Source organism: Giraffa tippelskirchi, chromosome 9 (assembly GCF_054371585.1).
Source record: "Giraffa tippelskirchi isolate mGirTip1 chromosome 9, T2T-mGirTip1v1.2.pri, whole genome shotgun sequence".
Taxonomy (NCBI): domain Eukaryota; kingdom Metazoa; phylum Chordata; class Mammalia; order Artiodactyla; family Giraffidae; genus Giraffa; species Giraffa tippelskirchi.
The window spans coordinates 130,801,943-130,817,058 of record NC_137283.1 but is presented as its reverse complement, the minus strand read 5'-3'; the positions used below and the strand labels follow the sequence as shown (position 1 = coordinate 130,817,058).

Below are 15,116 nucleotides of genomic sequence, written 5' to 3'. Positions count from 1 at the left end.
TTGACCAGAGTTAAGTAGTAGTAGTAGCAGTGGGTATGGAAAAAGTAGACAGGAGATACTTTTTTTTTAATTAATTAATTCATTTTAATTGGAGGCTAATTACATTACAATATTGTAATGGTTTTTGCCATACATTGACATGAATCAGCCATGGGTGTACATGTGTCCACCATCCTGAACCCCCCTCCCACCTCCCACCCCATCCCATCCCTCAGCGTCATCCCAGTGCACCTGCCCTGAGCGCCCGAGACAGGAGATACTTAAGTAGTAGTACTTTGCAATTAATTGTATGAGAGGAAAAAAGGTCAAGTGATCATGCATGCCAGTTTGCCCAGAACAATTCTAGTTTTTGCCTTTTGTTCTGTCATAATTATTGAATATTCCCCTTCACTTTCAAATGCATTCTAATTTGGATGATAAATTATATGTTAATCCTAGATATAAGGAGAGAGAGGAAGATTCAAGAATGATGCTCAGCTTTCTGCTTGAATGCTGTGTAGAAAGTTCTGTCGTTTTCTGAAAGGATAGATACACTAGGGGAGGAACCAATGTGAGGGTAAAATTATGAGTTCAGATTTGGATATGGTGTTGAAAGTGACTTTCCTACACTGAATGCAGACATATAAAAGAATCCAATAACTGCATGGGTCAGGAAGTCAGATTGGAGTCCTTGGTTAGAGATATGTGAATGTGGTATATATCTCTCTCTCAAAATATCATATTGCATATACCCTTCTTCTTGGAATGATGTGAGGTGATAAAATGCCTGCTTGATAAGATGAAGCAAGATAAATGACATAAACATTGTGTCTTAGCATTAGGCTACTATTGACCTTCTAATGATGGGTCAGAAGGAGGATCACCTACTTAGGATGATCCTGAATCATGCAGCCATGATGAAGCTAATGGTTGGATGTCAGGAGCTGATGATGTGATGGTTAGGATTTCTGAGTGGGGTGGATTGGGATGGTGCAGAATTTCATCATGCTACTCAGTATGCAAGTTAAAACTTATCAATCATTTATTTCTGGAATTTTCCATTTAATATTTTTGGATGACAGTGTGCTATAGGTAACTGAAATGGTAGAAAGTGAAACTGAATTGGGAGGAGGGGGCTACTGTATATTGATCTGAGAGTGATCAGCATGGATAGCAACTGAAGTGATGGAAGTACATGAAATCACCAAGCCAAAAGTATGGAAACCTGTTTCGGAAGGTTCAGGTCATCACTGAGGAACTCACAGCAGGATCTATTTTCTAAAGGAAATGAGGGAGGGACTCACAATGGAGATCTGGAAAGAAAAAGCCAGCATCCTAGGAAAACTGGGAGATGATCAAGTAATGGAAGCCCCAGGAAGAAGTGTTTCAAGAAAATAGAGTAGACAGCAATGTCAGATGCTATCAAGAGGTTGCATGAAATAAGATGAGTATACATTGAACTCAGTAACTAGTCAGTCATTAGAGACGTTGATGATGGTGGATTGCTGCCATTGGGGGACATCAGCCTGGTTATAAGTAATAATTGGGAAGTAAGTATGAACAATTCTCCAGAATTATAACTGAAGAGGAGAGAAAGCATTAGTGAAATACCTGGAGGATTTGCAGTATGATGGTGTCTCTAAAGACACTATGAGATCACCTAATATATTGTACTTAGAGGCTTCTATCTCTAATATCCATCATGAAGATGGATTGTACTTGTATGATTGCAGCTATTGTGTAATTTTCTTTTTAATTAAATTTATGTATTTTTTAGGTATTTGTATGTTTTTTACCAAGTAAAGTTACTTCAACTATTTTTGCCCCCAAAAATGCATCTCATAAATTTGTTCCATAAACATAAAATACTGCCTTAGTTATTTTCCTGCTGTCCAAAGAATTATGCTGCTCTTGGCTTCAGAACACTGGGGACTCTTGGAATATTCTTTGGCAGATAAAAAAGGTAAAGATTTATGGCAAAGGAAAGCATTTCTGAAAAAGGTGCTCCACATTGCCTTTGTGTGTGTGCATAAATTATAAACGGGGCTCAGGGGTGCAGTCACTGTAATAGCTTTTTGCTCTCTTTGAAGAAAATAGAAAATGCTCACTTAGGGGCTACTGCTTGTGTTTCCATTAATGAATCTTCTAAGCTTGAATGATTTTAAATAGAATATTTATGTTCCTTGGTTTAGTAGGGCAAAAACTTGGAGAAATGCATGTGATTAAGGTATCTAATGTAATAAATTTATGCAGACATTTAATAAAAAATGCTGTTGGTAATAATAAGTCATAACTAAAGACTTTGAGGGGGATTCACAATCAATGGAAAACAACCACCAAATCGTATGTTCCTGGAGAATTTGATTAGCCTTCTCTACTCAAGATTTATACTGATTTGAAGCATTGACAAACAACTCTTCTGCACAAGACTTGTAATCATGACAAACAAGCAGTCTTACCCAACTCAGATGAAGAAGCTTTGTGGTTTTTTTTCTTTCTTTCTTAGCTACTTGGCAAATATTAATTGAAGTCCAGTGTTTTATAAGGACATATATTCTATGACTTTAAAGTAGTAACACTGCTTTACATAATAAATTATAAATGTTTCACTACTTTGCACCCTGAATACACCTGCAGGGTTTCAGTATCTTTGGTCAGAAGTTTACTTTTAGATTTGACTTTTTATTTATGGAAATAAGTTTAAATTAACTCACAAGCAAGTCAGTATTATTAAATGAGACTTCTAAAACTTCACCATCTTCTGTATTTGAAATTGTTGAGCCATCACCTGCATGTCACTTTTGTTATATAATTACTAATCACAGTTAGCATTAAGGCTGGCTGTTCATACTGTGTATATGGTGAGAGTTGTCTACTTTTGGATGATCCTAGTAGTTCTGAAGATTCTTATGAAATTTAACATATGCTACTTATATCATAATATCCTTGTAAAGTTATTTCATACTAGCATTTGTTTAATTGAATTAAAATGCTATATTAAAAATAGATTTACTTCATTAAACAAGAAATAATCTTCCAAAGCATTGCAAAAAGATTAATTCTGGGAGTTAGGGCAGAAAATCACAAAGGAATCATTCTTACCCTCTGAAAGGCACATGCCTTACTATAACATAGAACCTTATTAGAATAAGCTTTAAATCATGAATCATGATGATTTGTTGCATGCCCTAAAGTTTCTTCTAGAGATTTCTACATCAAACATTCTATCTCCCTATCTCAATCAGTAACTGTGTCAAGCCGATCCAATTTGACAATCGCAAACAATAAATATATTCCTTTTAGTTTTATATCCAACTTTGAAGTATACTCCCCCTTCTTTTATTGAATATATATATATACATACATAAATATGTAAATATATTTACACATACGTGCAGAGTGACATACATGTGCATTCTTAACATGGCTGTTGGGAAAGAAGAGCTCTCCAATATATTTAATGCAAGTTTTAATGAATTGAATCATAACATGTAGTTTAAAACGTGGTAAGCAATTCAGTCAGAGTCAGACTTGCCATTGGGTCTCCAGGAGGTGAGGGTCGACAGTTTGGCCTCAAGCCAAACAACAGGGAGGGAATACAACCCCAAACATCAACAGAAAATTGGATTAAAGATTAACTGAGCATGGCCCCACACATCAGAACAAGACCCAGTTTCCCACACAGTCAGTTTCCCATCAGGAATCTTCCATAAGCCTCTTATCCTTATTTATCAGAGGACAGACAGAATGAAAACCACGGTCAGAGAAAACTAACCAAACTGATCACATGGACCACACCTTGACTCACTCAGTGAAACTATGAGCCATGCCGTGTAGGGCCAACCAAGACGGATGGGTCATGGTGGAGAGTTCTGACAAAACATGGTCCACTGGAGAAGGGAATGGCAAACCATTTCAGTATTCTTGCCCTGACAACCCCATGCTCCTGCTGCTGCTGCTGAGTCGCTTCAGTCGTGTCCGACTCTGTGCAACCCCATAGACGGCAGCCCACCAGGCTCTGCTGTCCCTGGGATTCTCCAGGCAAGAACACTGGAGTGGGTTGCCATTTCCTTCTCCAATGCATGAAAGTGAAAAGTGAAAGGGAAGTTGCTCAGTCGTGTCCGACTCTTCGCGACCCCATGGACTGCAGTCTACCAGGCTCCTCCATCCATGGGATTTTCCAGGCAAGAGTACTGGAGTGGGGTGCCATCACCTTCTCTGGAGAACCCCATGAACAGTATGAAGAGGCAAAAAGATAGGACACTGAAAGATGAACTCCCCAGGTCGGTAGGTCCCCCATATGCTACTGGAGATCAGTGGAGAAATAACTCTAGAAAGAATGAAGAGACAGAAACAAAGCAAAAACAATGCCCAGTTGTGGATATGACTGGTGATGGAAGGAAAGTCCAACACTGTAAAAAACAATATTGCATAGGAACTTGGAATGTTAGGTCCATGAATCAAGGTGAATTGGAAGTGGTCAAACAGGAGATGGCAAGAGTGAACATCGACATTTTAGGTATCAGTGAACTAAAATGGACTGGAATGGGTGAATTTAGCTCAGATGACCATTATATCTACTACTGAGGGCAAGAATCCCTTAGAAGAAATGGAGTAGCCCTCATAGTCAACAAAAGAGTCTGAAATGCAGTACTTGGGTGCAGTCTCAAAAATGACAGAATGATCTCTGTTCATTTCCAAGGCAACCCATTCAATATCACAGTAATCCGAGTATACGCCCCAACTGCTAATGTTGAAGAAGCTGAAGTTGAACAACCGGTTCTGTGATGACCTACAAGACCTTGTAGAATTAACACCAAAAAAGATGTCCTTTTCATCATAGGGGACTGGAATGCAAAAGTAGGAAGTCAAGAGATAACCTGGAGTAACAGGCAAATTTGGCCTTGGAATAGAAAATGAAGCAGAGCAAAGGCTAACAGAGTTTTGCCAAGAGAACACACTGGTCATAGCAAACACTCACTTCCAACAACACAAGAGATGACTTTACACATGGACATCACCAGATGGTCAGTACCGAAATCAGATTGATTATAGTCTTTGCAGCTGAAAATAGAGAAACTCTATAGAGTCAGCAAAAACAATACCTGGAGCTGACTGTGGCTCAGATACTGAATTCCTTATTGCAAAATTCAAACTTAAACTGAAGTAGGGAAAACCACTAGACCATTAGGGTATGACCTAAATCAAATCCCTTAACGATTATACAGTGGAAGTAACAGATAGATTCAAGGGATTAGATCTGATAGACAAAGTGCCTGAAGAACTGTGGACAGAGGTTTGTGGCATTGTACAGGAGGCAGTGATCAAGACCATCCCCAAGAAAAAGAAATGCAAAAAGGCAAAATGGTTGTCTGAGAAGGCCTTACAAATAGCTGAGAAAAGACAGGAAGCAAAAGGCAAAGGAGAAAAGGAAAGATATACCCATTTGAATGCAGAGTTCCAAAGAATAGCAAGGAGAGATAATAAACCCTTCCTCAGTGATCAATACAAAGAAATAGAAGAAAACAGTAGAATGGGAAAGACTAGAGATCCCTCAAGAAAGTTAGAGATACCAAGGAAACATTTCATGCAAAGATGGGCAAATAAAGGACAGAAATAGTATGGACCTAACAGAAGGAGAAGATATTTTAAAAAGGTGGCAAGAATACACAGAATTATACAAAAAGATACAGAAAGATCTTAATGACCCAGATAACCATGATGATGTCATCACCCACCTAGAGCCAGACATACTAAATGTGAAGTCAAGTGTCTTCCAATCCCAAAGAAAGGCAATGCCAAACAATGTTCAGACTACTGCACAGTTGCACTCATCTCACACACTAGCAAAGTAATGCTCAAAATTCTCCAAGCCAGGCTTCACAGTACATAAACTGTGAACGTCCAGATGTTCAAGCTGGATTTAGAAAAAGCAGGGGAACCAGACTTCAAATTACCAACATTCGTTGGATCATAGAAAAAGCAAGAGTTCCAGAAAAACATCTACTTCTGCTTTATTGACTACACCAAAGCCTTTGACTGTGTGGATGACAAACTGTGGAAAATTCTTCAAGAGATGGGAATACCAAGCCACCTGACCTGCCTCTTGAGAAATCTGTATGCAGGTCAGGAAGCAACAGTTATAAACAGACATGGAACAAAGGACTGGTTCCAAATTGGGAAAGGAATACATCAAAGCTGTATATTGTCACCCTGCTTATTTATATGCAGAGTACATCATGCGAAGTGCCGGGCTGGATGAAGCACAAGCTGGAATCCAGATTGCCAGGAGAAATATCAGTAACCTCAGATATGCAAATGACACCACCCTATGGCAGAAAGCAAAAAGGAACTGAAGAGCCTCTTGATGAAGGTGAAAGAGGAGAGTAAAAAAACTGGCTTAAAACTCAACATTCAAAAACTAAGATCATGGCATCCAGTCCCATCACTTCATGGCTAATAGATGGGAAAACAATGGAAACAGTGACAGACTTTATTTTCTTGGGCTCCAAAATCACTGCAGATGGTGACTGCAGCCATGAAATTAAAAGATGCTTGCTCCTTGGGGAAAAAAAAGCTATGTCCACTCTAGATAGCATATTAAAAAGCAGAGACATTACTTTGCTGACAAAGGTCCACTAGTCAAAGCTATGGCTTTTCTAATAGTCATGTATGGATGTAAAAGTTGGACTATAAAGAAAACTGAGCACCGAAGAATTGATGCTTTTAAACTGTTGTTGGAGAAGACTCTTGAGAGTCCCTTGGACTGCATGGAGATCATACCAGTCAATCCTGGAAGGAATTCAGTCCTGAATATTCATTGGAAAGACTGATGCTGAAGCTGAAAGTCCATACTTTGGCCACCTGATGCAAAGTATTGACTCACTGGAAAAGACCCTGATGCTGTGAAAGATTGAAGGCAGGAGAAGGGGACGACAGAGGATGAGATGGTTAGATGGCATCACTGACTCAATGGACATGAATTTGAGCAAACTCCGGGAGTTGGTGATGGACAGGGAAGCGTGGCATGCTGCAGTCCATGGGTCTGAGTCGGTAGTGACTGAGCGATTGAACTGAATTGAACCTCTGTTTGAGATTGGAAATTCCCTGAAGCCTGGATATATGGCAAGTGTCATCAGAAAGGATAACTCCTTTGCTTAATGAAGAAACTAACTGAAGGCTTGCTTTTCTTTCTTGAGAATTATAGTTATCAAATACTGGTCCATGGGGAATTTTATCCTATCCAATCAAAATAATATGTTAAGACAATTATAGTGAATTACTTTGGAGAGTTAACTGTGTTTCTGTAACACTTTTCTTCAAACTATGTTTCCTACTGGTTTACCTCTAAATTGCCATTTTATGAAATGATACTGATACTGGATTTATTAGCTCTTTTTCATTTCTTCCTTGGATAAATTAAAAGTTAACAACCTGTGTCAGTCCCCTTTGGGAGGAAACTGTGTCTAGTTGAAACACTGGAGCAGATATTTAAATGTGCAGGTTTGAGAGTGAAAGAAAAGGTTGGAAGTAGAAGCCAAGAGAGAAAAGCTAATGAAGAAAGGATTGAATATAGAAAAATGGATACTTTTTTAAAGGGAATTAAATTATCCACTAGAAAGGTCTGATTTAGGTTTAGGGATGCTCTTGTTTGCTCATTCAGCCATCATCTCTTGTGATGGCTGCTTTAAGGCAGTTTCCTAAATGTGCGTAATTCTAAGAATCACCTGTTCCCTTGTCACATCAGTTCTTAGCAAGAATGGGCCATGGATTTGGAAGCATTGAGAAAAACTGCTTTAGAAGATAGAAGATGTGTTAGATTTTGTCTCTGTTCTTGAGCAATTTATAATTTATTCCGTATCTCTAAGCCTCAGTTTTGTTTTAATCTGTAAAATGTAAATAATAATGTTTTCCTTGCCAGTTTTCAAGGCAAATAAAAGAAAAATGTCTTCAGAGGCTTACTGGAGCTTGTAGATTGTTTAAGATTTGTAATATTAGCTGTTTTTGTATGTGAAGAAGGGTGGTTGCTTTGAGAAAGAAAAGAAATGAGGAGATACAAAGAATTAAAAAAAAAAAAACAACTTTCATCTTCTCAGTGTTCTGTTTTTCAAGTTTATATTCTGGATTTTATTTGTTAAGAATGTGAAATATTCCTTGACAAATTTGTTTTCCATTGGTTATTCTTGTCTTCCTCCAAACCAGTGATTTATTTCAAATCTTTTAAATCATATCATAAACTCACCCCTCCAGTATTTACACTGTAACCCTTTGTGTCCTAGATAAATGCCATTGACACTATCTTAAAAAGTCATGCATGGCACCTTGCATTTGAGCAGAGAAGTACTTGTTGAATGAAGTGATAAAAGAATGCATCTCTAAATCCAACCTCATCTCTTTCCACTATGCTCTTGGCTAAAAATTCTGTGTCCTTACTTTTAAGGACACTTGAAGAAAAATAGTTCACCATTGCCTTTATTTTTTTTTTATGTGAACAACATCTCTCTTCAAAAAACATTTCCCTTGACCTTAAATCTCTCATGTTGGAGTTTAGCATGCAACCATATTTATATTTTCAAGTTACTTTTATTCAAATAAAATAAATTCTCTGTCTGTAGTAATCTTTAGCTGGGAATAATTTTCCTTTCTGTGATAATTAGCTGCTTTCAGTAATTTATTTTTTTGATTCGTTTAGCAGCAGCAACAGAAGAACCAGAAGTGATTCCAGACCCAGCCAAGCAGACTGACAGAGTGGTGAAAATCGCAGGAATTAGTGCTGGGATTTTGGTGTTCATCCTCCTCCTCCTAGTAGTCATATTAATTGTAAAAAAGAGGTAAGACCTGATTTTGTTCTGTACCACTCACTCACCATTTATTTCACGGTTACTAGTTTTCAGATACTTCTTTGTTTCCCTGAGCTCTTTTTTAAATGAGAATAAACAACAAGAGTTGAATTTTAACAATATTGCCAGCACCTAAGCATATTTCTCCTGCTTTGAAAATAAATTCTAATTGGTTATTTACAGTTTAATTTTGGATATAAAATATGCTTTTGTTAATTTAACCTTGAAATTAATGTATGAATTTAAATTCCTCAAATGCTTGAGATATTAATGTATCTTATGTTTTGAAGTTTTTTTATTACACATGGCAAAATAAGAGTTTATTATGATATTTGGTCTATGAATTATTTTGTACTTTTACTCTGTTTTTCTTAATGTTTAAAGATATGAGAAATATGAACATTTTATGAAGTTGTATATTAATATTCACTGACTAAATACTTTAGCACTTTAATATGAAGAACCAAATGTTTAAATTGAGCATTAGTGTTTTATACTGAATCAACCAATATCGCCATCTTCTGGAATTATATGAAGATATTAAGACCTACAGAAATTTAAATTGAATTATATTTGGTAGATTAAGGTATACTGCTACCAGAAAGCATTTCAAAAAATACAGTTCTTATAATTTGAACTTTTTCTTATTCTATAAAATATCATTATCTGTATGGCATTGTTTTAGAAATCAATAGAACTCTCCAATCCTTCCAATCATCTGTTTTAAACAATATTACAATCTGGAAGGATTACTAAAAAATCTTTGCTGAGTATAGTTCTAAAATATTATAGACATATTTCTCATTCATTAATTATATTGAATATAATAAAAAATGTTGCTTACTTTATACTAAATCATATACTATTATGATTGTTATTTTGTACTCAAAATAAATCATTAACAATATAGATGACTCATACTACATGTTTAATGATTCCATGAGAGTTTATTTTAATGTATTGCCTCTTTACAATTACCCCCTGGAGATATATATGTTGGAGAAGACACATCTGCATTAGAAACATTAGGTATGCATTATAGTGTTTTGTGTTAAATTAGCTACATACGTGCTTTCCCCAATAGTGCTTTCTCTTTTTGCTGTTGTCTACCTCTGTGGTTGGAAATTATATCATATTTGAGACGGGAAGGTTTAAACATTTTACTAATAAATTTGCCAGTCAAGGTCAATAAAATCATTGAATACAACTTTCAAATCTTATGTTTCTATTTAGTTTAAATTTATATTTGGAGAGTTAAACCAAACTCTCTATATTTAGAGAGTTAACTTTGCTTTAGAGTTAAAAGTATTTCAGCTACTTCAGCCTGGATATGAAAACATGAAAATGGCCTCTGGTTATGTCTTAGTTAAAATTGGGTTAATACTGGTTTTATTAGTTAATTATTTGAAAACACTTACTTGTTGTTGTAGCCTTTCTAATCTGTGGCCGTTTGTTTCAAAAATAACCAAAAGTGAAACATAAATTTTCTAAAGTACATCAAAACAGTCTCTAAGCATGATTTTTTTGTGTGGTTAAAATGCTCTGACATCTCTCTAAGACTGCCTAATGCATCAAATTCTTTTCCTGGTTCATATTTTAAATGGTTGGATAAATGAGCCTCTCTATTAAAATGTTTAATGTTTGAGTTTTCATAATTGTGCTTTAATTGATTGTCTTCTACTAGAAAGTATGCTAGGTTTGTTGGTTTTTTTTTCTCTTCCTCATCACTACCTCTAGAACTAGAGAAGTTGCAATTTTATAGGTAGATAAAGTTACATGCTTAGGTATATTATCATCTATATAATATAACCAAGAATCCCTTACTTATCTAAGAAACCTCATAATAACTTTTAGTTATATATAGTATATCACACATATATTGTGCTTGATTTAATCATAAATATGTTTAATATACATACACAAAAGTATAGGTATTATAACAATGTTAGATAGGATCAAAGTTAACAATTTTAGTATATCATGTAGTCTCCCTATATGATATGCTAATATACAAATTTATGATAAAAATAATGGAAAAGCAAATTATTTTAGCCTTGCATTATCTTTACTTTTATGGGAAATTGTTAAGTTTCTCAAGACTTTATCTCTCACTGGAGTAATATACGTAGATATATTTCTCATGTTGAAAAAAAATTCTGTGTATTTTTGGTTGTTGTATAAAGAAATGGTTTGGAATTTAGTAAAATTCTGCAGTGAAGGGTATATATAAAGTAAGTTTTTAGGCTAAGAAAAGGGATATTGCATCTTTCAAAACGCAAAGTCATTTTAATTTAATCACTGTTGAATTATTTCCAAATGTATGCCATTTTTTCATTGGTTATGTATTATTTTAAATTTGCAGCATGAATACATTAATAATTCCAAACATAAATTTGAAATTATGTTTCAGTACAGTAAATGTATATGATATCATGGTCACATACATCTGCTGTAGAAATACCTTTGTGCATATATAGTATATGGTACATATGTATATTCACATAATATATGTATGTACCTGTATATTAATAAGCTATAATGACTTATTTATAGAAATTAAGGTGTCATTCTGCATATATTCTATATTAACCTAATAGATCTTTATGTTTTATATTTAAAGAAAAATAGTCAACTTAGTGTAGAAGTTCTATACACAGCTATTCCATCTGTCATGACATTTATATGGTAATGGATGATATTATGCTTAACTGCATGTTAAAAATACACAATCCATTTAATTTTTCAATTTTTTTTTGGCTATAGAAAAGTCAGCATGTTATTTTTTCCAAATTATGTATTTTAAATTTTATTTTCTATTGCGTATCTGTCTGTTTAATTGCATGGCGAAAGATAGCTAACCAATGCATGAGCAAATTGAAATCCAAACAAAAAAAACATGAATTTTATTTTATTTTATTTTACTTTTTAACGCACATTTTTCTGCTTTATTGAATGTGACAGAGTCACGCTTTTCATTCACCATTGCTTCTCTTTTTCCACTGTCTGTGATTTGCTTGCCAGGAGGAGCTACTATTCTTACTCCTACTACCTGTAAGTAGAAAATGGGTGATATACAACTTTACATGTGTTAAAGATGCAATATCCCTTTTCAAAAAAAAACAACAAACCAAAAAACAGAATGTTTGCAATTTTGATGACTGCAAAAAATATGTTTTTCTGGACTCTAAAGCTATAAAGTTTACCTATTAACCTATTTTATTAATCTTTTTAAAAAGGGATATTGTATTTCTGTATGCTCAGCGACTTTTAATTTTTATTTACGATTTTCCATAAGTAGTCATAGTCTATAGCCGAAAACATCATTTATATACTTAAGTCAAACCTGTACATTATCAATATACTATCTCACTCATCTGGTAGAGATAGTGGTTGCAGTTCACTAATACCTATTTTTAGATGTGTGTGCTTTAGTTGTTCAATCATGTCCGACTCTTTGCAACCCCATGGACTGTAGCCCGCCAGGCTCCTCTGTCCATAGGGATTCTCCAGGCAAGAATACTGGAGTGGATTGCCCTGCCCTCCTCCAAGGGATCTTCCCAACCCAGGGCTCAAACCCAGGTCTCCCCCATTGCAGACAGATTCTTTACTGTGTGAGCCACACTGTTATATCTGACAAAATGACTCAACTGATGTATTCATAGAAGAACATTCAAAATGCCTTCACAGTATGCAAATCGGGTCAGGTCTGACTGTGGTAACTTCTCTCCACATTTCCAGGAATCCAGGATGGGTTGTAACTTCAGAACACCTTTGGTCTAGCTATGTAGGCAATCGGTATGCTCTGGTGAAAATGAATGGGTAAGAATTATAATGTGGCAGTGATAAAGAAATAAAAAAATCTTCTTAGAGAAGAAATTTTGAGTTTATTATGACTTAAATAGGACAATGATTTTGTAAAACCAAGACCAAAAAAGAAAGAAAGCCTGTCAACCTAAACAAAACGTAATAGGTGTTACATATCCTTTTTTGTGCTCCAAAGTTTTAGCTCTTCCTATGCTTAAGTATGAAATGCTACTTTTGATGAGGAAGGAGAGTATTGTCCAGTCTGTTTCACTAATCATTTTCAGCTTATTACCTTAAATTCCAGCATATACATTCAATCCAAAGGAATTCTTGGTCATTGCTTGATCAATATTTGATCCACCAAATTTTGAGAGTCAAGGATTTTGATTAAGTATTTGGTGCATATATCCCACAGTATTCACTTCACTGAGTAAATTTAAGTTAGCTTTACAGAAATATTTGGTGAGAGTCTCAATGACTATAACAGAATTCTGCCAAAAGTTTAAATATTATAAACATTTGGCTTTTTAAAATCTGATAAAATAAGCAGGTGTAAACTAACAGTGCTCCTAACTTATTGTGATGGATTGTAATATCCTTGTTAAATCATGTTTGATGAAGCCAAAGGTAATTAAATGTACCGTTTCATACAATGATGAAACACTTTTCCTCTTTATAGCCCACCCATATATCCACCTGCAGAAGTTTATGCTGTTGGCTGCTTTGATAATGAAAGTCATTTGCACATCTGTCAGACTCAAGTAGTTGCAAAATGATCTGCTTAACTGTCCTGAAGCATAGGTTATACATGCTGGTTTCTCAGATGGAGACAAAATATCAAACATGCAGGAATCAATAAATATTTAATTATGAGAACATCAATAAGGTTACCATTAGCCATCCATTTATCTATAATATTAGAATTGGATTGCCTTTTTATAGATGTGTGGCATTTCTGTATTCTAGACTATGTATTATTAGGCTTTGATACTGTTACTGAAGTACTTAGGGTTCCTGGCATTATCAATCATAATTAGAAAAAAAGTTTAACAGGCTTATGTTTTTAAAAGCTGCTTAAACAGATCTAGTGAAGCAAATCTGAATTAGACAGTTTTTAAAAGAAATGTAGAAATAAATTACAGTAAAATTTAAAAGAAAACCAGATGTGATCTATGAACTAAAAATTCATTGGCATCGTCATAGTAACTGTCAGTTCTTGATCAAAGCACTTAACTCTGGTGTTGATATTTATTTCTTTTGTAATAACCTGAATTAAAGCCTACCTCACAGGGTTGTTGTGAGGATTAAGGTATAAGAAAAAGCTGATAATACATGGTTGGCAGATATCAACAAAGGTTTTATATATATTCTCTCATAATCTGTCTACTAACAAAGGTTTGTGAATCTGAAAAGTAAAAGTCTTTCATTTCTATGAAAACTTTTACCTGTCATGTATTTGACAAGTTCATTACTTCTTATTCTTTTCAATCATAAAATGTTTAAGTTATATATTCTAAAGTAAAGCCTCAAAATTTAAACGTCTTTACCATTTGCTTCAAACTATCCGTCTTCAAATTTTTTACATTGTTTTTAATCCAAATTTCAAGTTGTCTTATTTTTAGCCACGTCAATCTCTCAGATTTTTTGAGGAATGAATTCATTCTTTCTTCTTATCCAAGAAACAAAGATTGAAAGTTATTTCTTCAACTCTTTTTTAAGCTTTAAAATGGCAAAACATTTGTGCTACATCCACATTCTTCTCAAATTTATAACAACTAACGTTTAACTCCTAGAGCAGTGACTGCTTCGTATTATTATAATACACATGGTAATGACAATTAAAAAAAAAAGTAACTGGATATAGTATAAGGGCTTAGGCTTTGGAACCAGGTCATTCTTTGCTGCTTATTATATTAATAACCTTGGGCAAGTTATTTAGCTTGTCTAAGCCTCAGTGAACTCATCTATACAATTAGAAATCTCATGCCTTCTTTAGTGCATTGATCTGAGAATTAATTGAGTTAACAAATGACAAGTGCCAAGCATATAAGAGACCTAATTCATCCATTCGAACAAGTATTTAATGAGTGTCTGCTATGTGCCAGACACTGCTCTAAGTGCTAGGGCTATACAGAGGGTTCTTCCCTTCATGGAACACACAGTGGGAAAAACAAAAAGATACTTGCAATGATAATGTGATGAGTGTTATTATAGGCAGAAAACATGTTGCTTTAAAAATACCTACCAGGGAAACCTAGCCTGAGAAAGGTTGTATTTGATTCAGCTAGAGAAGTCTCCCTGATGAGGCAAGACAGAATTGAAAGTTAACCAGATATTAGAGGTTAAAGAACATTGTAGGTCAAAGAACAGATAGCCTCTAGGCAAGTTTGCAACTATCCTAGAGGTAAGTTTGAAAAGTGAAGGCTGTAGAATAACCTACGACCTACTGTAATTTGCCCCATACACTCTTGCAAAAAATAGGACCACTTGAAA

The 15,116-nt window shown here is 34.9% G+C and overlaps 1 protein-coding gene across 11 annotated transcripts in view; it reads left to right on the top strand.

Annotated features, from left to right (window-relative positions):
* Positions 1–15,116, top strand: part of PTPRK (protein tyrosine phosphatase receptor type K) — a 598,235-nt gene that overhangs the window by 544,107 nt on the left and 39,012 nt on the right. For 6 of the 11 annotated variants that reach the window (XM_081529092.1, XM_081529091.1, XM_081529090.1 and 3 more), the window contains one exon: positions 8,672–8,810. In XM_081529092.1, coding sequence (XP_081385218.1) covers positions 8,672–8,810 — 139 coding nt within the window. Of the gene's footprint in view, positions 1–8,671; positions 8,811–9,806; positions 9,849–11,840; positions 11,871–15,116 lie in introns of all 11 variants that reach the window. The other 5 variants (XM_081529093.1, XM_081529099.1, XM_081529096.1 and 2 more) reach the window with 2 other exon arrangements.